The following is a 23,691-nucleotide window of genomic DNA, read 5'->3' as shown; positions in this document are numbered from 1 at the left end:
CCCAGGAGCCCTGCCGCTCCCGGAGAACTTGCTGCCTGGGCGCAAGGCGCGGTGGGCTGGAGCTCTTGTATTTTCTTGTAGTAGTTCCATGTCCTACATTTAAGAAAAATGAGAAATAAATTGGAAATAAATAATAAATAAATGATAAATAAATTGGAAAATGTGCTGGCTACAAAACAAATGCACAGAAATCACCCTAACCCTAAATAGAAATGAAGAACTAGGCCCATTTATCATGGCTTCTAAAAGCTCAAAATATTCATAGGTGAATGTAGGTGAATAAACTTAATGCACTCTGCAATGTTAGTTATGAGTAGAGTTAAAGGATGTTTTCATTGTTTGAAATTCAAATTATCCTCCCTTTATATTATGGATACCTTTACAGCAACATATAGCTGTATGTATATGTGTGTGTTCACAAGGTTGTGCATAATTGATTATTTTCTCCTAGAAACAAAAGCACAGGTCTCTGTGGTTCTCTCTGGAGACCTGTCTCCTTCTCCAATACAGTGATTGGAGGTTGCCAGGAAAGAGATCTCCAGAGATCCCACTGGATTAACAAGTTAAAGACCATCAGCCTGAAAGTAGTTTGAGCTGAGTGATAACAAGAGAGCCCGTGTGCTAGTACGTTACCCCCACAAAGTTCCTCAACTGCTTGTCTTGGAGTTGTGTTCATGGCTGAACTTTTCATCCAGACACCAACACTGTCTACAGCTGTATTGTTATTCTGCCTGGAAGGTAACTCTTTCTTTCCCATTTTTTTGAAAGCCGGTTCTCTTCTTCTATAAACAGAGCACTTTTTCGTATGTTGCCTAATGCTTCCTATATTCTTAGCCATGGAAATGTGGCTACCTCCTTCTCTTTGGCAGACAAAACACCCTTTACCTCATCATGATTAACAGTCATATGAGAAAGGATTTTCACTGTGGAGTCCCTTTGGAAAACAGAGTCTACTCATGAACACACAAATGCATCAGAGAAAAATTACGGGGCTGTAATTAAGTAAAGTGAGACCAGTGACTCAGCCATCATCGTTCCTTCATGAGACACAAAGTCCTTCGACACCACGGTTCTCTGTCTTACCTCAATCATGGCGCTGGGGGGTAAAAGTGATGAAAATCAATGTCAAATCTGTGGCATCATAGCTTTCAGTATTTTTAACCACTAAAATACATGTCTAGGTAGACAAATAGTAAACAGTGCAATCGCCAATGTCAGTCTTCCTTTGTATGATTCTGGAAAAAAAGAATTATACTGAAAACACCAGTTTTGTCTTGGTAAAATGTCAACATGCAATTGACTATCACCATGGTTATCAAAGAAAATAAAGCACATATTCTTCAGCTGGACTATGTGATAATTGTCTGGCTGTACTAGAAATATTTATTTTCTAATAATGATATTAGAGGGATAATCAGAAATTTTCTCTGGACAATTTTAAGGGAAGTATTTTTTGATATTTAAACCCCATAAATCCTAGAGTTAATCAATCTGTTGCAGTCCTTTTGGGGGCTTTAAAATTGATCCATCAGAAGTATGTATTTGTATAACACTTCCTAATCTTTGCAAATTAATAATTTGAGCTACGCTTATACATTTTTACAATTTATTTTGTAACAGGTCAGTGGATTGTGTTAGAGGACTGAATTCATGTACTTTTTCCCCCAGAAAACAGGCCAGATGGAGCCCTTTCTCCTGATGGGAGAAGAATCATGTACTCTGAGTACAAAAGAATCTTAAAGTTGGTAGACTTGAGGGTATCACCATAGAAACTAGCTTGCTTGCTGAAAACTATGCATTAAATTCCTCTAGAGAGTATTGTTCATGGATAACCGTGACTCAGATAAGGGATCGTAGATGTTTCCTTTAACTCTGCCATGGGTTCTACCTTCAGTTGTTGATTGCTACATAGGAAAATAATGGATATTAATGATACCCAGCTATAACAATTCCTGCTTAATATTTTCATTAAGCTTTTTTTGTGGCCATATCTATGTAACTTTATTCTCAAAGTCTTTCTTATGCTATGTTTTTCAATTTATGTATCGATTGCCTAACTACTATATACTTATGTAGGTAGTAATCATTTTAGTTTCAGTTTCTTGGCTTTTTCATGGTGATGTGCATTAATGGCCTTTTTCATTTTCAGTTATTATGGCATATGTCTCATTTTTATGATTCTGATGCCTACTCTGTGTTTTATATGAGGTATGATAAAATATGTAGTGAATGTTTAAATTTTAAAATGTATCACAGTAAAGGACACATTGCCAGTGCTCTTACGATTAACAGCACAAATAAAGACAATTGGGAAAGAAGGCTTCCAGGACAGATTCAGAAAGTGTGGGCAATGATGGGATACATGTCTCTGAAGTGGGACGGGGAGTAAGGGCAATGTGTGTTTTACTTTAATAAGGTTTTAAAAATGTAAGCATCCACTGTATTGTTCAGTCATACACTGTATTTGGGGTTTCTGTGAAGTGCATTTGTTGTTTATTTTTCCACTGATGATAGTATCTGATTTTCTTCCCAAATGAATAACACAGGATATACCAGGGAAGGCAGTTCATGACTGAGAAACAATGAACGGGGTTAATCTTAGCAGCCCAGCAGGTTTTATCTTACTGGGCTTTTCTGACCAGCCCCGGCTGGAGCTCGTCCTTCTTCTGGTCATTGCTACCATCTACATTCTAACACTGCTGGGTAATACAACAATCATCCTCATCTCCTACCTGAACCCCAAACTCCACACGCCCATGTACTTCTTCCTGTCCAACCTCTCCTTCCTGGACCTCTGTTTCACTACCAGCATCATCCCGCAGATGCTTTGGAATCTCAAGGGTCCAGAGAAGATCATCAGCTACACTGGCTGTGTGATCCAGTTGTACATGCTTTCGGGGCTGGGCTCTACCGAGTGTGTCCTGCTGAGTGTGATGGCTTATGACCGCTTCAATGCCATCTGCCGCCCCCTCCACTATGATGTTATCATGCACCCAAAGCTCCTCCAGCAACTAGCAGCCCTGGCCTGGATCAGTGGTTTTGTGGAGTCCACCGTGCAGACCAGCCTTGTTTTCCAGTTGCATCTCTGCAGTCACCATAGAGTGGACGATTTTATGTGCGAAGTGCCTGCCCTGATTCAAATAGCCTGTGAGGATGCAACCTTCCTGGAAAGTGAACTCTCCATAGCTACTGTCTTGTATGTGGTAATGCCTCTGGGGCTCATTCTGGTCTCCTATGGCTGCATTGTTAGGAGTGTGCTGAAGATAAAGCTCACAGAAGGCAGGAGGAAGGCATTTGGGACATGCGGGTCCCACCTGATAGTTGTGACCTTGTTCTTTGGGACGGTAATTTGTGTCTATATTCAACCCAAGAGCAAGTACACACAGAATCATAAAAGATTTCTCACCCTTTTCTATTCTATAGTGACACCTTCACTTAATCCTTTGATCTACACCTTGAGAAACAAAGAAGCTAAATGGGCAATAAAAAGGTTACTGGCAAGAGAACCAACTTAAAGAGAATCGTGAAAAACATTGAGGAACTTTTGGGTATTATCTACTTGTGATCTCTCTTTCATTTATAAGGAGTGTGGCTAAATCTTCTAAACAAAAATGGGTGGGAAAAATAAATGAAATAGAACATTTAATGTCAAAAAGAAGTAGGCAGCTCATTTTCTATAATGACATTGAAGTTATTGACTTCAAATTCGTAACCTTCTTTCTGGGAACGCTATGTATCTCCTTTTCTCAGCTCCTTCATAAGGATTCCATCAGTAAACACGTATTTGCAGGTATATGAATGTGTGTGAGGTGCACAACCGCAAGTCTTACACCGTTGCTCTAGTCACTACCGATGGTATGGGTGACACAGTTACCACCAAGCCCTTTCTCATCATGGAAGTAAATCTTCTTTCTCATGGAAGCAGAAGTTTAAGTTTACCCAAGAGCACATCCTCTTTATTTGCAGGCTTCACATTTGGTGATACCAGAGCCAGGGGTGTGCTCTGTGAGCAGCTTCCCCGACAAGGTGAAGGCCTGCTGCAAAGCTACGAGACCCTACTGCTCGGCATTATCCAGGGGATGTCAACTCTGAGCATTCTTCAGAAGCATCTGGGATTAGGTTCACCCAGGGTTTTCTGATCTCTCCCACACAGACTGGAAACTGTCAAAGGAGGGGAGGTCTGAGACTAAATAGCGACAGGTAGGAAGACACTGCTAAGGCAGCCTAGGCAATGCTCTTGTGCATCTCTCCTTGGTATGAAATAGCTGTCCATCCCTTTTGATCAATTCTTTTGTTCTAATCCTTGGCTGTGAGACAAAATATGCAAACACAGTTTGAAGCATCATCATTAAATCTGAATATTTAAATTTCACAAAAGTAAACATAGCTTTATAAATGAGAAAAAAGTTTGTCCTTGTCATTTATATAGTATTTTATTTATGTTAAAACTCTATAGTATTTATAAGATTGTTTCTCTTCACATTGACCATAAAGTTTTCATCTATTCTAGTAAATTACTTCACAATTTGAATAAAAAATTACAATATTCATGTTATTTCCCAAATACTGACCATATTTACTTACAAGATATTCTCCTGATCCTTATTGTCTTTACACACTTGCAATGTGTTAAAATTTAAGTGATGCTGTTTCATATTCTTTTTAAAATCTTGAAGTATTTAAATACAGATAGATAATTCCAGGTGAATATTTAAAAACTGCTTTAATGGTTGACTTATAAACAGTCAGAAAAACATGATCCAGTCTGATAAGGTTGTGTAGGCACCGTCTCTGTAAACCTCATCTTCCTCTACTCCTTAAAATATAATTTGACCTTAATAACTATGCTCAAATTCAGATTAATCTTCACTGATGGCTTAGGGCAACTAAACACCTGATAAGCAGTATGGTTATCTGGAGCATTTAAAATCCTGTAATTTCAAGTAATAAGTGCAAAAAACTAACAAAAATGATATTCACACAGTACACCAGCTGGTCTCAGGGCCATGAGTCCAGAAGGCTCTGCATTTTAATATGACATCCACATTGTGGGAAAGATATCTGGAAGGGGACCACTGGTCATATGGAATTTCCCTTTTTCATTTTTGAAGGTACCTCCACACTGAGTTCCATAGTCATTGTACTAGTTTGCATTCCAACAGTGAAGGATGGGGATGTAGCTCAGCAGCACAGGCACCTGCCTAGCAATTGCAAGGTCCTGAGTTCAATTCCCAGTACAAAAAAAAAAAAAATCAACCATTACATTCCAACAATGTAGAAGCATTCCTTTTTCCCCACAGCCTCACCAGCAGTTATTATTATTCAGTTTCACAATCGTAGCCATTCTTTCTGGAAGAAGGTGAAATCTCAGTGTTATTTTAATTTGAATTTCTCTAGTGTCCAGTGATGTTGAATACTTTTTGTGTATTTATTGCTCATTTGTACTTCTGAGAAGCGACTACTCATTTCAGTTGCCCATTTTTAAATTTTGTCTTTCATTTTGGGAAGGTCAATTTTTAAAAATTCTTTTTGTATCTGGATCTTAGCCCTCTGTTTGAGGAATAGGTCACAAATTATTTTTCCCATTCTGTATGTTGTCTCTTCCCTCTGTTGGTTATTTCTTTTGCTGTGCAGAATTTGTTCCTTTGATATGATTTCATTTGTTGATTTTTGGTATTATTTCTTCTGCCACTGGTGTTTTGTAGTGATCCCTCAGTACTACATATGAGAGTGCAGAATAAAAAATAAAAATAGATATGCCTTATGCATTCTGTGTACATGAAAGCTGACACCATCAGACTCATACCATCAAAGTAGTATGAGGGGAACTATTTCCAAGAATAAGGAAGGCTATCTCATAATGTGAAAACAAGCAGGAATTTTTAATAATCTGAAGTAAATAAGCATTTTATAATATAACTTCAAAATATGAAGTAATTTATTATAGATATGAAAAACATATGCAAATCAATAAATGTAATACCCCATATCAACAGAGCCAAAGATAAAAATCACATAATCATCTCAATACATGCAGAAAAAGCTTTTGACAAGTACAACATTCATTCATGAAAAAACCTTATAGACTGGTGCAACTACTATGGAAATCAGTGTGGAGATTTCTCAAAAAACTAGAATTAGAAGTCTCATTTGGCCCAGCTATTCCCCTTCTGGTATTTTCCCAGAAGAATTTAAAGCATCATACCACAGTAAAATATGCACACCCGTGTTTGTAGTAGCACAGTTCATAATAGCCAAATCTTGGAATTATCCCAGATGCTCATCAACCAAAGAATGGATAAGAAGTGTTCTCTGTACAGTGCAGTACTACTCTGCCATACTGAAGGATAAAATTGTGGCATTTATTGCTAAATGGATGGAACTTGAGACCATAACCATTAGTGAAATAAATTGGATACATATGTGCAAATACTGAATTATGTCTCTGGTGTGAGAAACTGAAAATATAAATAAGAACCCAAATGTACAATCAATATTGTGAAACAGGAGGAAACTGTTCAAAAGGAAAGGAGAACTAGGGAGGTGGAGGGGAAAAGGAAGGGAGGGAAAGAAAAATGAGAAAAGAAGGATAAAATTAAAATGAAGCTTTGTGAATGGGGAGGGAAAGGGGGTTTGAAGAAAAGGCATGGGATGGAAAGAAAAGAGGAATTAAGATATATCTTGTACAGGTACAAATTCCCTACAATGAATGTGATCATTATGTGTATCTAAATCATATCAGTAAATGTAATTAAACTAAAAATGAAGTTATTATGTGAACATATACTGATCAAAACCAAACCAGAGGCTTTAAATATGAAAAATAAAATCAGCCAGAACAGCTCACAAGTTGAAGATGTCTGAATACTAGGACTAGTCACCCAGCAGACACATCCTCCGGGAATGCTGGGTCCTCCTCACCCCTCGTTGCTCAAGGGAGATGCAGGGACTCAGAGGAGAGGGACAGGATGAGCCAGTGCCTTGGGGCCTGGAACCAGCCTGCCTGGACCGAATGCTGATGCTCTTGCCCCTCCTTGTTGAAGGGATGGTCAGCCATGGGCTGCTTGGTGTCCGGAATACACTGAGGACGATCATAGTGTTGGGAAGGCTTGAAGATTACCTTGGGTGACACCCTCCGTGCGCTGGAGCTGGAACTAAGTGAGTGGTCCTTACCTACACTGCTCTTTGGCTGTGGTTCCTGCAGCTACTAAGTGAATGTACATCAGATGGTCTTTGAAACCAAACAGCGCAGACACTGAGAACCAAATTTGTGAGACACGTCGACATTTCAGGGATATGTAACACAGAAAATATTGAGAATAATTAATTATGCATTAGGTTTATTTTATGAGACACAAAGGTCCAGCCAGGAGGGAGATATGCCCTTCCTGGTCACACCCCCAGTGATCTGCCTTTTGAGACCAGGCCCCGCCTCCTAACAGCACATTTACCTATAGCAACCTCATGGTCCAGTCATGGTTGAAAAGCCCTGCCTATCAATGTATAAGGTGCTTAAGGACATTTAGGTATAAACCGTAACAATTTCTAATGTCTGCGCGTAACATTCCCACCATAGTTGTAGTGCAATTATTAACCAGCCATGTAAAAAGCGCAAAGCATTATGTTTACATGGATTGGACAGTTTTTGGTAATAAAGGGATGTACAGTAAAATACACACCAATTCATTTATGAGCATAAATATCTTCCCCTGACTATAGAAACATCACATCCTGCTAAATCTTGTATTTGGCAGATAACCTTCAGTCATGGTGTCATCACGTTTTCCACTATCTGTCACACTGTGTGAGCAGTTGTTAGTTCTTCATCCATCCAATGTTAACACAGAAGTTCTCTGAAAACTAGATGTTCCGATTAAGACAAGGCCTCTATAGAGGCCTGTGGCTGCCACGTTGTGGTGTAACCATGTTCATGTCTCTCAGGAGAAGTTTTCTGGGTGATCTCCAAGTATACCGAGTCAAGACTCATCTGCACAATGGAAATTTGTGTATTAAATAAAAACTTGAAAAATGGTTTATATTCATTATTACTTAGTTTGATTTCTTATATCTTGAATTTTAATATTATTTACATCTTTTTAAAAAACATTTTGACAAAAATTTCCTGTATTTTTCTTCTAACATTTTGTAGCAAATATCTCTGAAATTTACAAGTTTATTTATTTGGACTATTTACATGTTTGCTTGCATACTCAAGTCACAGGACTTGTTGGGACTATATTATGTTACAACTGTTAATAATTATGGTTGAAGAATTTTAAAACACTTTTATGGAAAGAAATGATATGCTGTGAGTTATTAGAGGATTAAGACCTACATGGGATAGGCATAAAGGTATGAGTTCGATGGTCAGCTGACTCCACATTAGAAACAGTATGGCGGAGGGGCCTGGTGGAGTGGCTTGGATCAAGGAAATATCTGCAAACGTGGAGTGAGAAACCACCACACTTCCAAGACATAAACTGGAAATTTATGTTCTCAGCCTGGACTAAAATGCTTTCAAAAACTTGTCTAATGTTGCTAGTAAAATTCTTTACCAGCCAATTTGCTTGAAGAATTCGCAATCAGAAAATAGCTCTGAGTCCAGCGATGACTCCAAACTGCCAGTGACAGTTTCAGAAGAAGCCTCTGACAGGAGGGCAGAGGGCCTAATTTTTTGTGCACACGCTCTGGCTGTGCATCTCCTCCAAGGAGCAGATCCGTGTAGTGCTCAGTGCCTATCCTGAGTCAAAGCCTTCCTGCTCCCCAAGGTTCTCCGCAGAGCAGCTTTAACTTCTTTGTTCCGTAGGCTGTAGATGACGGGGTTGAGCATGGAGGTCACCACTGTGTAGAAGAGGGCCAGCAGTTTGTCCACTCCTGGTGAGTGGCTGGCCTTGGGTCTCAAGTAGGTGACAGATCCTGAGCCATAGAAGAGGGTCACCACGAGTAGGTGGGAAGAACAGGTGGAGAGGGCTTTGTGGCGGCCCTCAGGCGAGGGCATGCCCAGCACCGAAGCAAGAATCCTGCCGTAGGAAGCAATGATCAGCAAAAACGGGCTGGAGATGCAAAAGACGGCTACCACAAAGACCGCAGCCTCGTTATGAGAGGTGTCCCCACAGGCGAGCGCCAGGATTGGGGGGAGGTCGCAGAAGAAGTGGTCTATCTCACAGGGGCCGCAGAAGTCCAAGGAGAAAATATAATTGGTCTGGCCCAAGCCTACTGTGCAGCCCACCCCCCAGGACATCATCGCCAGGCAGGCACACCTCCCACGGCTCATTCGCGTTGCATAGTGGAGCGGGGAGCATATGGCCATGTAGCGGTCGAAAGCCATGGCGGCCAAAAGGCAGCATTCACTGATGGCAAAAAACGTGAAGAAAAACATCTGTGTGGCACAGCCCTCCCGGGAGATGGCCGGGGCCTCGCTCACAAGGCTCTGCAGCATCTGAGGTACCACCGAGGATGTGTAGCCAATCTCCAGGAGAGACAGGTTGGCCAGGAAGAAGTACATGGGCGTGTGCAGGACTGGGTTGGTGCGGATGGCCAGGGCTATGAGAGCGTTGCCCATCAGTGAGGCTAAGAACATTAGCAGGACCAGGGCAAACAGGAGGAAGCACTGCTCTGCAACCTCGGAGAATTTGGCAAATGCGAAACGTTTCACAGACACACCGTTGTCTTGCCACAGGGAGCAATTCAGACTCATGGCCTGGAAGAGAGAAGAGCGAAGACCTCCGAACGGTTCCCCAGATGAGAGACCGATGCTTACCTCCCTCTGGAGACTTGGGCAAGGCAGAGAGAGATTTCTGCAAACCTAAAGTTCAAGAAGTTTGGAAATTACCTCTCGTCCTCATACCTTTTCGCAAGTCCTATACTGTGTTCACTCTATCTGCAGATGTGTGCAAAACACGCTTAGTTACCAAAGGAGAAATGGACAAATGGCCATGGCAGCTCAACGCTGTCTTCCTTTAACCAGTGGTCAGATGTTACCAAACAGACATTATATGCTATTAACATGTCCTCATACAGAATGAACAAATACCCTAGAAATTAAAAAGGTCAGCTTGGGCAGGGGATATAGCTCTGTGGCTCAAGCACCTGCATAGCAAGCACAAGGTCCTGACTTCAATTCCCGATACCAAAAAAAACCAAAAAAACAATGCAAAGTTCATTCCACAGCTGCTCATTTCTCTCCATTTCCGTTACCCCTGACTTGCTTTCTTCACCTCTTTATTCAGTGATTACTGAGTTCAGGGAATTTTCCAATTTCCTTGTGGGCATTGGGACTCAGCAATCAACTAACCCCCTTTTTCCCAAGTCAGACTTACATTTGAGGGAAGGCAAATGGAAAGCGAAAATGGCTGTTTGAAATAATACCAGGGCATGTCCTGGGGCTGACTGGCTTCGATTAGAGGGTCAGAGAGGGTTCTTGAGAAGAAGAAGCGGGGCCTGAGGTCTGAAGGGCAAGCAGGGCACCTGGCCATGCCACACCACCTGTGCCCGCCTCCGCTGGCGGCTCGTGGCCCAGCAGCTCCGGGCTTCCCTCCGATGTCCCCAGTGCAGCTCACTGCTAGTGGAGATCACCACTGCGTTGCTGCCAGTTACAATTCACATTTCTTAGCACGACTGGTGGAAATCTGAGAATCAGGTCACTGACAATTGATAGAACTATTTACCTATGATGCGGTGGGCCTCACACTGCTGTCCTGTCCAACTCTTTGCATTTCTAGCGGGTACCCAGTGCTTTGGGACATGTACTAAAGTCTGGATTGCTGACTTGGAAATATCATTAACCCAAAATCTAGACAGTGTTTTCCCTGGAACGGGCAAAAAATGAATAGATATCCCTTGGATTGTTTTGGAATCTGTTTGCAAACATAAACTGATGTCTGTGCTGCCATTGTTTACACATTAACATAGAACGTACACCTGTAGAGATTTCAGATTATGAATAACCAAACATACTAGCTACATTCACAAAAGCATGGGCACACTGTAACATTTAGTCACACACACCTGACACATAGATGCGTGCGGGGTAGCACAGTGGTTGAATGTCCCAAATAGTCTACAAGGTTTGCAGTCTCAGGGTAGCCAGCTAATCTGAACCTAAGTTAAGTTTACTCACAATTTCTCTTCCTGAATTTCCTCACTTATGAAAGGGGGCAGTGATACTGGGGTTCCTAGGAGGTTGCCGGGGACATTGTGCTAATTCCCATGAGTGCTCACGGGGCTTTAGCTACAGGGGCGATCTATGCACGTGCACTGTCACGGGAGGTTGTGCCCTGCACTCTCTTCTGGGCAGTTTTACTTCTCCACCCAAATGTCTCCTATTCCTCAACTCTGTCGCTATTTCTTTAGCTTTCTGTTAATCTGTCATTGAAGAGAGGATAATAAAAATTACACTGCATGCATACATATGTCCTTAAGTCTTGGGGAAGGACTGTAGTGCACTATAAACCCTTTACTTTATTTAATTAGATATCTACCGGCCTCTGCATGAGCACCAAACTTCAGGATGGGGGTGATTTGACTGTCACAGACTTCCCTAAAGATGAGGCAGCCTCTCTATGAGCTCATGCACACGGCTGCTGTGAAGACTGCATATGCATAAAGTATCCTGTTAGGATGCACTCAAGCTTACTGTAAATCATGCGTAAACATGTTCTTTGCACTGTGGTTAATTTAAACATCTACATTTTTCATGTAGCAGTAAGTAGTTCACTTAAGGCTGAGGCAAAGAACTGAGACAATAGTTTACTTATTTGTTTTTAACTGAGATTTCCTTAACGTGCTGACTCGTCAGTTATATCTGCCGGCCTTATCTCACCCATCACACATTCCTGCCTCGAGGATGTCCCAGGCTTCCTGGGCAACGCCGAGGAGCAGGCCAAGAGGGATGTCCCAGCCTACAAGGAACAAGGTCTGACCAGTTTTCAACTCTCTGTACCATGAAGATGTTCATCTCCAGGTGCTCTTGCTGCTCTCACCCACCTGGCGTTTACAGACTCACGGGCTGAGCAGAGATGGCATCCGTGGTGGTGCATGTCTGACCTTGCAAAGGGCTGAGATCACAGCCAGGAAAGCACGTGTCCGTGGTGGGGAGGGTCTCCAAGTACCACTAACATTTCACCTGATGAAAGTGGTATTTGGCCTAGAAAGAAATGCTGAAATGGCAAATAAGTGCACCAGGAGCACAGAGATTAAAATATAGACAAAGGCAACAACGTTCTCTTCCCTTTCCTTGTGGTTGAACCAGCTGTGAGCCAGGCACGATCTGATTTGTTGCCGTTTTTCTTGTTCCTGGGATTCCTTCCTCTGCTGAGGTGGAGATGCTGGGAGCCGTGAAGTACGGCGCAGCTGTGCACTTTCAGGAGCTTTCCTCTTCTCCTGGTGCTGGAGGGAGAGCACGGAGAGCACGCTGAGGGCTGGGCCAGGGTCCCAGGACGGGCTCTCGCTGCAGCGGCACAGGAGGCCCAGCTCTCACTCCTCTCTCTCAGCTAGTGCTCATGAGTTAGAGGCTGTTTGATTTAGAAATGCACATACTGTAGAGGCACACAAGAAGCAGATAGTAAGGAGTGGAGATTAAAATGCAAAGCTTCTGCGCTTGAAAGCCTCTTGGTATTGAACTCAGGACAGTTTATGGGTAAATATCTATTGTGATCCAGCCTACACTGAGAATCAAGTCCTGAAATATCTGGGTTCTGAAGGCTTAAGTGAGAGATGGACTTTCACTGAGAGTTGAGTATATGCAGCAGAAAGAGGAGGGGCATCTGGCTTCATGCCGCTGGCCCCAAGCCAAGACAAGCTCACTCCATACAGCTCTGTGTTCATTTTGGTTTGGTATCATGCAATTAGAAATGTTAGTTGACTGTCTCAGTCCCTCGGTTTACCTGTTTTTATAGTGAAATGTTTCTTTGTTTCCTATTGGCCAAAGCAAAAAATATGGCGCACTGTAGGATTTTTGTATCTGAAACATTCTGGGCAGTGCCTGACATCAGCAAACGCGTGACACATGTTAACTTCATTAGTTATAATCATTATTTCCTAAGTGCTTAACAGCACATATGATTCGTGCAGGCTGCCATGGAAAGATTCCCGGGAGGCCTGGCCCCTTCCAGGGTCCCCACAGTCAGTCATCAGGGCCTTGATGTGGAGCCAGGGCTGCCTCAACTCTACCCTGGGAATGGCTGCATCACTTGACTGGTTATATATGCCGGATAATCTAGGCATCTGCACTCCCAAACGATGAGACCTGTGTTCATTTTCTGTAAGTAACTACTTTAGAGCAACTTAGAGATACTTTCTGACAGAGAAGTGAGAGCCCGAGTGCTTGTTTTACTCTTCAGAGAGACAATGCCTAATTACAGTAATGACAACGACCAGAAAATGTGTCCAGTATCCGCTGTTGACGTTACTGGTTTATTCACTGTCTTGCACAACCCTTTCATCTGAGGCCTCAGCTATGACACGTACCTTTAGTCAAACATCTGAAGGAGCTGTTGATGGTCACATCTGCATCCCCTCTGATGATGTCCCAAGCTCAGGGCATGCAAACCTTCCCAGACACCTCTCCAAGGCTGCACAGAAAGCCCTTGTCACAGTCAGGGGCCACATCTGACCTCAGGATGATTGAGAGGACATCACTTCCCCAACAGCACACGAGCATGCGGGCTATACTGCTCACATGGTGGTGCACTTGTGCCTCCCTCCTCCCTGAGAAGCACTGGGCTATAAATACACTGAACTTTATTCTCCTTGGTGTTCTCTATCCTTGTTGTCTCACTTGCCCCATGGGAGTGATAATTTCTACCCACTGGAGAGCGTCAGGGAGCAGCTTGCTCTGCGTCTCGAGAGCTGTCATGGCCAGGTCTAGCTCTGTAGGAAATGCTAACATTTGAGAAGCAAGAGTAAATAGGAGCTTGGGTGCAGCTCTGTGGTAGGGACCTTCCTGGCATACCTGAAGCCCTGGCTGGGTTGTCAGTATTATAAAACAAAAATAAAATAAACAAAAGTAAAAGAGACAAATCATAATGAATATCATATTAACTGTCACTTCCACAATGGGCTGTGTACAGCATACAATATGAACTAGGAGCTCACATGAAATATCTTATTGCAACCAATTCTTTGGACATTCTAAACTGGTTTTTTTTGTTGTTGCTGTTGTTGTTGTTGTTGTTTTTTTTTTTTTTTTTTTTTTTCCGGTACTGGGAATCAAACTAATGACCTCACACTTGCCAGGTAGGCACTGTGCCACTGAGCTAAATTCTCAGCCCCCGGACATTCTAAACTGTTAACAAAAGTTATTTTTACAATTTTATATTTATTAGTACATGTCTAGAGTACATAAAAATTATATTCATTGTGAGGAGTTGGTGCATGTCCGGAAGGCATCCTAATTCACTCTCCCCTGTTCATCCATCTGCTGGTCCCTTTCTCTGTGGCCAAACATTTACTTCCTTTTCTCCTATTATCTATCTTTTATTTTGCTCTTGTTAAAATTTTTAACAGAATTAAGCAAAAATTTATCTAAAATGGTTATGAGATCTGCATATCTTTGATGCCATACTATGTTGTTGAAGTTAATGCTTATTTTAACTATTATAAAAGACTCAAAGTAATGAATTATAGAACCATTCAGTCACACATGACTTTGACAGTGTATCTACCTGTTCCTGTCTGAAGAAAGCACAATGAAATGGAGAGAGAAAAGTATCTATCAGGATGGAGGAAAACAGGGGTAGGGGGCTCAGTGATAATTATAAAGACAATGATCAAGGTAGTTAATATGTGTTATGGTTTGTGTCTAGATGTCCCCCCAAAGCCTCATGCAGTCATGGGGTGGACTTCCAGAGTTTTTGATTGATTCATGGTCTAATGCTTGGAGTATGGGTGTGAGTGCTGCACCCACCCTGGGCAGGCAGCCTGCATGCAATATAAGGGCAAGAAAGAGGCTTGCTCTCCACTGCTCCTCCCTTTTTGCTCTTGCTGCCTTTGCTATATTCCACCGCCATGAGCTGTTGTCTTCTGCCATGTGCCAATTTGCCTTGGAGCCAGCCAAGTACAGACTGAAACTTCCATCATCTGTGTGCTAAATAAACCTTTTGTAGTGTATTGATAACTGGTGGTCAACTTATCACCCCCAGATGAACTGAGTAACACGGTGCTGGGTGTGGGAGGCCCACCTGAGGACTGTTGCCAGCAGCATAAGAGGCAGACCTGGAGGAGAAGAAGCAGGCTGCTGGGAGCCGAGAGAGGCTGTGGGGAGCTGGCTTTCCTGATGAACTTGGCTGTTTTCATCCTCCGAGGAGCTCAGGACCTCGCTTGCACTGAGAATGACTTCAGTTCACTTTGGAGAGCTCTGGTCCTAACCTTGAGCATCGCTTCCTGGTTCCAGAGGGGAAGATGGTGCACTGCCGGCCTCCTGGAAAAGCTTGCTGAGGGCCTGGGGATTTAGCTCAGCGGCAAAAGCGCCTGCCTGGCAAGCGCAAGGTCGTGAGTTCGGTTCCCGGTACCGGAGAAAAACCAAAAAAAAAAAAAGAAAAGCTTGCTGCGTTGGCTTCCCTGATTGGAACTCGGCCATCCTGATCATCGGAGGAACTCGGGACCTCACTGTTGTCGAGGATGGCTGTGGTACATTTTGGGGGAGCTCTGGTTCTTCTGAGCATCACTTTCTGGCTCCAGTGCAGATCCCTCAGCTTGCTAGCACAGGTCCTTCATCCTGCTGGCATAGACTTTGTAGATTCCACTACTGACATTTGGGCCTTCCCAGCAGATCTGTGAAACAGGCCTGCATGAGACGTTGTCATGGGCTCTGGGCCTCCAGCTGGATTCGTGGGAGGCATTGTTATGAGCTCTGGGTATTTAGCTCAACTCATGTAGGACATTGTTGTGGGATCCAGGCCCTCAGCTGGATTCCTTGGTCTTAGTGTGTGGACAGATTTCCTGCACCCTTTTGTATACTGTTCTTTGGGTGACTTATAAATAATCATATAAAGTATGTGTCCTGTATTATATTGCTCCCCTTGCAAAATAAGCCCCAAACCAACACACCTTTCTTTCCTTAATTTTGGGCATCAGGTATTTTGTCTCAGCAATGAGAGAAAAATAGCCAAGACAGAATTGGTACTAGAGAAGTGGGGTCATCGCTGTCACTATACCTGAACATGTGCTTCAAGGGCCTTTGGAAATGGATTGTGGGAAGAGTTTGGAAAGGTTGAGATGTTGACAGAAACAGTGGAGCTGAAACACTTTAAACTGTTCTGTATGGAAGATTCTGGTCAGAGCTCAAAAGATCAGAAAGCTGTTAGAAATCCTGCCAGCCCAGTCTTGGGAGGTTTCTGGTGGAGAAAAGGGCCGCATTGGCTGATGGAGGCTGGATGGTGTATGTTACAGAGTGGCAAAAAGTTTTCTGCATTTCGCTCATGTCCAGAGATTTTGCTTAAGACTACGATTAAGGGGTGGACTAATTAATCTGACAGAAGAAATTTCAAGGCAGTCAAATGTTGAGGCTGTGGCATGGGTACTGTTGGGGGCTTTGAGCCAGATTTATGTTGACAATCAAGAGCACAGAGCTCAGTAGAATGATTTAGAACAGTGTGAGTTTGGCCAGAAGGGAAGCTCCAGTAAAGCTGTGGATTGCAAAGAGAGAACAGAGATCTTGACTGCTGAGAAAGTAGAGGAGAATAAAAAAATGGCCTGAGGACATCACAAGAAGGAGCAGGTCTCCACCCTTTGCAGCCTCAGAATTGCAAAAGTGAAAGACTTTGCTCTGAGGAGAAAGCCACAGAGTGCCATATTCCAGAATGGCAGCAGTGGCCACAGCATGTTCCAGAGAGAGGAAAGAGAGGAAAGCCTGACTACTGCTTCAGCTGGCAGCAGACCTTGGCACCATTGACATAGTGCTGGTTTTAGGTGCATGCAGAATGAGAGTCCTGATGTTAAAAACACTTCCACTCAGATTTCAGAAGGCCTGGGAGGGCAGGCAGTGTGCCCCTGAGAGGGCAATATGTGAAACTATGAGGGTGAAGCCAAAGGGGCAGGGGAGACCCCAGAAGTTCGGAAAAGCCACAAATGATCATCTGAGGAAACCTGCAGGGAGGGAGAAAACAGGCCTAAGAGAGAAACCATGGGAGGTATTGTAGCAGAAAAACCAATACCAAACCAAATGGAAGACTTTGCACCGAGGACTTAGAAGGCAACTTTCATTATGCTAGTGGGTTGGGGAATCTAGAAGTTCAAATCACCAGCCCAGGGTCAAGTCTGAGTTCAGTTTAAGTATGGTTTGCAATGGGAAGTACACAGCCGGCAGCAGGTTATTACCTGATGTGTTACATGGAATACAAGAATTATGTCAATGTTGTCAGGCAGGTTTGCACAGGAACGTTCTGGGAGGAGGGGTTCTGAGAAGAGTAGGTAGAGTTGAAAGTGTCCTTGACTGGGCCAGTCTTCCCCAACCACGACGGCCTTGAAGCCCTTGAAGTAAGCTGGAATCACTGCATATTTTTGAAACACAAAGCTACACAGTCACTTTAATCCACACATTGTTAAAGGGAAACATCTGGGCCTAGAAAGTCAAGGCTGGCTATGTGACAGGAACCGTGAGCATAGTCACAGGCTCTGAATTGACTTCTAACTTTTGTGATAATATGCCTACAAGTCTGCTAGCCTACAAGTGTGCCCTCACACTACAACTGCCAGAAGTTCCATCAGGGCAGAATCACATAAACCCTTTGGAGCTCACAACTTATCACAGATCACTTTGGATGTTCCACATGGAGCTACAGGACTTAATGCTTGTCCTGCTGGATGTTGGACTTGCTTTGGTCCAATTCCTTTGTATCTCCCTGTGTGTACCTTTTGAAGTGGTAACATTTATCTTGTGCCGTAGAATGTTGGAAGTGTTTAACTTCATTTGTACAGGGGCTCACAGCTGAGTTTGCCTTACATCTTGGAAGAGACTTGGGCTTTTCAGCCACCATGCCCAGCAGGCCACTTTGTTTAATAAACCAACCACACAGCCATATTTAGCAACTCTGAAAATTTGCCTTTACTTTTCTTTTTATTATACTTTCTATCTCTTGTCTGTCCTCAAAAGTTTTGCTTCTCAGTTCAACTGGCTACTGATCACATGCCTTGTCATTTTTCAGTTCTTGGGTAAACTATTGACTACTAAACAAATTAACACATATATTTTAGAAAGTTCTAAGAAGTTTATTTGTTCTTTGGTGCTGATGGTGGGGATGGATGCCTTCTGTGTTAAAGATAGAAAGCACACACCGTCATATTAGCTTTTCTCAATGAACACAGCTTGAGAGAGTGCTACTGGATCTGTAAAGGTGAGGTTCTATGGCATATGGTGAAAAACACCAAAACACCAGTGCCCTTCTGAAACCGAGCTTGTCTGTCTGGCAGCCTCTTTCCTTTCCTGTCCCATGTCCTGCACTTGGTGGTGCCTTTTCTCTGCTCACTGCCAGTGAGACTTCAGCACCATGCTGAGCCCAGGCAGACAACAGGTGAAAAAGGATAGAATAATAAGTATCTTCCCTCCCTTGTAAGGAGAGCTCTTGTACATCCTGAGCTCCTTCTAATCACATGCATGGGAAAGGTTCAAGAGAGCATGCAGCTGCCTGCAAGAGAAGCTGTATGTGTTTACCACACTGAATAAACTTCCAACCCTGTCACTAAGGAGGGAAAGCACGTTAGACAAGATAACTATCTCATTCAGGACTTACAGCCAACAACATCCCCTGGGCTGAATGTCTGAGTCAGAGAACATGGATTCAGAGCAGCATTTGAATCATATTCAAGTCATCAGGTTCTAATTCAGGAGCTCTCTCAGCAAAAAAAGTAAAACAGAATATTTAAATTAGAGCAGTTAGCACTTTATGTGGAATTTGAAATAAGACACGATGCTTATTTCATTTAAGGGAGTTCTAATAAAGAGAATTGCCTCTCTGGCACTTTGCTCCTCTCTCTTACTTTGCCTTCATATGAGTTAAACCGTACATATTTTCATGGGTACTTGTTGCTGAGATAAAATACCTGATACCCAAGGATAAAGGAGGAAAGGTTTGTTTAGCCCACAGTTGTGGATGTTTCAGTCCATACTTGGCTGGTTCCAAGGCAGAGTAGCCCATGGTAGAGGGAAATAATTCATGGAGCCAGAAAACAGCAAGAACAAACAGGGAGGAACAGAGAGAGCAAGCTCTTTCCCTCCCTTACACTGTGTGCAGGCTGCCTGCCCCAGGGCAGGTGTAGCACTCACACCTGTGATCCCAGCATTGGACCGCAAATCAGTCAAAAACTCTAGAAGCTGCCCCATGACTGCATGAGGCTTTGGGGGGACATGGAGACACAAACCATAACATTCTGTCCCTGACCCCCAAAGACTCATGTTCATCCCTTTATGTAAAAGGCATTTTAGTCCTTCTCTAAGCATTGGCAAAGTCCTCACAGTTTCAGCATTGCCTGTTATCCCAGAACTTGGGAGGCTGAGGCAGGAGGATCCTTGCAAGTTTAAGACCAGGCTGAGCTATAAAGTGAGCTCAAGGCCTGCCTGAACTGCATAGTGAGACTCTGACTCAAAAAAGACCAAATAAAAAAACTTTAAAAATAGAATAAAAATAAAGTGGCCTAATTGATAAACGAATAAGAGAAGTGCTGCTACTGCCTTTTCTCCCTAGACATTTGTTTCTTTATTGGTAAGTACAATTAAATATTTTATGTAGCAATAGAATTTATTAACCTTTATGCAAGTTAACTATTCAATTATTCAAATTAATTATTCGTTTTAATGTAATAAAATTTCTTCTATTTCTGATAACAGACTATTTCTTTAAGCGTGCTAATGACAAGTATAAGACTCATTATAAAAGGTGCATCACTGACCAATCAGTGTGTGTTCACTGTATTTTTATTTTATTTTAAAAAGAATAGTACAAAAAAGAGCAATAGAAAAAATACAAATAAAACAAAGCAAGAACATTGAAAATGATACGTGATTTCAAACTAAATGATAGGGATTAACAGTGGTTGTTATATTACATATTGTTATCTTCAACAAAGTTGCTCAGATTACCAGATGTAAAAATGGAAGATTGATTAAACCATTAAAGAGAATGAAAAAATAATAATTTAAAAAAACATTAGAGACAATACAGAGTTTCACTAGACAAGATGCTATTGCATATTGTTGTCTTCATATCAGTTACTCAGATTACCAGATATAAGCATGCAAAATTGGTAAAAATATTTTAAAAATTCAAGCATTAACTGTTTCTTTCAATAAACCACCAGACATCAGAAGCATAGTTATCCCAGAAGTGTGTATTCATCTCACATACCCATTTTTGGACTGGATCTTTGAATTTGGGGACCTGATTTTTTTTTAAATTCTTTATGTGTTGCAGATAGAAGTCCTTTGTGTGAGGGGCACTTGGCTAAAATTATTTCCCAATTCGTGCATTTTCTTTTTACTCTGTTGATGATTTCCTTTGATGTGCAAAAAATTTTCAATAACATAAGATTCCAGTTGTTGATTTTTTCAAGTATTTCCCATGAAGTTTGGTTTTTCTTCATAAACTGTGTGCCTGTCCCTCTGTCTTTGAGATTTTCACCTACTCTCTCTTCCAATACATTCAGTGTTTCTGTTTTGATATTTAGATCTATGATCCAGGCACCCCCGTGCATGCCCTGTGACTTGTGAAGCCCCAGAGCAGGTGGTCCATGAAACTGCTGAAGCTGCAATTCGTGTCTGGGTTCCATGGTTCATCTCCGGGTGGGACCACAAAAGTAGGTGGTCTGTGGTCACTGCCAGTGCAGCCCACCTCTGGCTCCTGTGCTTGTGGTGAAAGGCTTGCAGACACAGAATCAGGCAGTACATGAACTACAGACCCTGAAGTCTGTGTCTGGGCTCTACCTTCACCCTGAATTCCCTGGAGTCACAGGACCAAGTGGTCTGTGATCACGCCACCAGTGAAGACCACTTCTGCTTCATACTCATGACCTGAGCTGATAGGGAACACTGGATCAGATTGTCTGTGACCTGATGACATTGTGATTGGCATCTGAGACCTGGGAGAACTAGGTAAACGTCACCATCTGCTGGAAGAACCCAGACTAAGCAGCATGCCCCACTGGCCACAGAGGGGCAAGTTTGACCACCAGGAAAATTAGGGAGCTTAGTGATCTTTGCTGAGCTGACAGGGAGGAAAAAGATTGAGCACTTTACCACCAACATCAAACATGGCAAGATGAACTACTACAATGCAATCTCAGAACACCACCCCATCAGAACAAGTCCAGGAGACATCAACATTGGAGAACTTGGTAAATACACTCCTGAAATTGCTGAAATGATTGCAATGGAAGTAAAGCAACAACTCCATCAGGCCATAGAAGATATCAGATCAGATCAGAAGTAATCCCTCAGGCAAAAAATGAAATAATTATAATAATGAAAGAACAGCTCAGCACACCTAAAGAAAAAACCTACAAAAAATAAATGAACATAGGCAATAGATGGAAACATTAAATAAAAAATATAGAAATGAATTAAAATGCATGAAGAAGATTCAAAGAGATATCCAGGACATCAAAGATTCCAATGAAAGCTGCCAAAACTGATTGAATGAAGCCAAAGACAGAATTTCAGATTTTGAAGACAGCATGGCAGCTACTGAACATGAAAGGAAGGATCTCTTAAAATCAAGAAGGATCCAGGAAAAATCAATTCAACAGCTACAAAATGAGGCAATGAGGAATAAAGTATGAATGATAGGAGTCAATGAAACAGCAGGAGGCAACACAAACGACATAAAAAGAATGCCTGCAGAAATAATAGCAGAAAATTACCCAAGTATGGAAACAGAACCTGACATACAGGTAAATGAGGAATATAGAACTCCAACTAACCATAACCAAAGTAAAACTACACCCACACATATAATAGTCAAGATCCAAGATCACCAGCAAAAGAATAGAATATTAAAAGCTGCAAGAGAAGAGAAACAGATTACCTATAAAGGAAAACCCATCAGAATCACGGTGGACTTCTCAACACAAACCATCCAATCAAGAAGAGCTTGAAGGAAAGTATTACAGCTCCTGAGACAAAACAGCTTCCAACCAAGACTGATGTACCTTGCCAACTTTCCTTCAAATTCAATGGAGAAATAACATATTTCCAGGACAAAGAACAACTGAAGAACTTCATGAGTGCCAGACCATCATTGCAAAGACTACTAAAAGATATTCTAGACAGAGAAATACATGAACACAATTTCAACAACAAAAATAGAAAGGAACCATCAAGAAGAGCAAGCAAGTAAACAGGTGCAAAACGTAGGAAACCAAGGGCAAGTAAATAATATGACAATGATAAGTTAACACGTATCAGTGATAACCATAAATGTAAATGGCCTCAATTCACCAGTCGAAAGAAATGGACTGGAAGACTGGATTAAGAAACAAAATCCAATGATATGCTGTACACAGGAAACACATTTTACTCAAAAGGAAATTCATAGACTGAAAGTCAAAGGATGGAAACCAATCCTGCATGCAACAAGAACCCAGAAAAAAGCAGGGGTAGCTATTCTGTTTGCAAACAATGTAAACTGCAAACCGACAACAATCAAGAGATAAAGAAGGTCATTACATACTTGTTAAAGGAAAACTTCAAGAGGAAGAGATAACAATCATGAAGGTGCATGCACCAAATATCAGAGCACCAAAGTATATAAGACAAAACTTAACAGACATGAGCATTCATATAATTAATGACACTGTTCTACTAGGGGATTTCAACAGCCCTTTGACACAAAGAGATAGGTCAACTGGACAAAAAATCAGCAAAGATGTAACAGATCTGAACCAAAGCTGTGAACAAATAAACTTAGTAGATGTATACAGTGTTCCAACTCACAACATCAGAATACATATTTTTCTCAGCTGCACATGGGTCTTTCTCTAAAAGAAACCACATTCTAGCCCATAGAGCATACCTAACTAAATGCAAAAGAATTTAAATTATCCCATGAATATTATCTGACCACAGTGCAATGAAATTGGAAATTAACGATAAAGGGAACTCCAAAAACTCCATAAACACCTGGAAATTAAACAACAACCGCCTGAACAACCAATGGGTCACGGAAGAAATTCAAGAGGAAATTTAAAAATACCTACAAACAAATGAAAATGTAAATACAACTTACCAGAATCTATGGGATACAGTGAAAGCAGTCCTCAGAGGTAAATTTATAGCAGCGAATTCACACACAAGGAAAACAGAAAGAGAACAAATAAGTAGCCTAATGCTACATCTCAAACTTTTAGAAAAAGAACAAGTCAAGCACAAAGCCCAAAGAAAGGAGGGGATTATAAGGATTACGGCAGAAATTAATGTAATTGAGACAAAGAAAAACCCCCCCAAAAATAAATGAATCAAAGACCTGGTTCTTTGAAAGAATAAATAAAATTGATAAATCCCCAGCCAACTGTATCAAAAAAAGGAAAGAACTCAGATTCATGCAATAAGGAATAAAAAGGATGAAATTACTACAGATTCCACAGAAATTCAGAAGATCATTAATACCTACTTTGAAAATCTTTACTCCCATAGGATGGAAAACTCAGAAGAAATGGACAGATTCCTAGATATGTATGAATTACCAAGGTTGAGTCAAGAAGATT

General features: G+C 41.9%; 2 protein-coding genes across 2 annotated transcripts; one reads left to right on the top strand and one right to left on the bottom strand.

The window, feature by feature from the left end:
• Positions 1-2,582: 2,582 nt before the first annotated feature.
• On the top strand, positions 2,583-3,515 carry LOC102022220 (olfactory receptor 2H2-like). The gene has a single exon (XM_005409659.1). It carries the CDS (start codon positions 2,583-2,585, stop codon positions 3,513-3,515), a length of 933 nt encoding a protein of 310 aa, XP_005409716.1.
• Positions 3,516-8,728: 5,213 nt separating this feature from the next.
• LOC102021910 (olfactory receptor 10C1-like) lies at positions 8,729-9,700 on the bottom strand. The gene has a single exon (XM_005409658.2). The coding sequence runs from the start codon at positions 9,695-9,697 to the stop codon at positions 8,729-8,731; it is 969 nt and encodes a 322-aa protein (XP_005409715.1). The 5' UTR covers positions 9,698-9,700.
• Between the last annotated feature and the right edge of the window lie 13,991 nt (positions 9,701-23,691).

The sequence above is a fragment of the Chinchilla lanigera genome, unplaced genomic scaffold (assembly GCF_000276665.1).
Source record: "Chinchilla lanigera isolate Chin_1 unplaced genomic scaffold, ChiLan1.0 scaffold00123, whole genome shotgun sequence".
In the NCBI taxonomy this organism is placed as follows: Eukaryota; Metazoa; Chordata; class Mammalia; order Rodentia; family Chinchillidae; genus Chinchilla; species Chinchilla lanigera.
This window is presented reverse-complemented; position numbering and strand designations above follow the sequence as displayed.

Excerpts from the sequence above, each read along its gene's own strand:
- LOC102022220 (XM_005409659.1), top strand. The coding sequence starts at position 2,583 with ATGAACGGGGTTAATCTTAGCAGCCCAGCAGGTTTTATCTTACTGGGC.
- LOC102021910 (XM_005409658.2), bottom strand. The coding sequence starts at position 9,697 with ATGAGTCTGAATTGCTCCCTGTGGCAAGACAACGGTGTGTCTGTGAAA.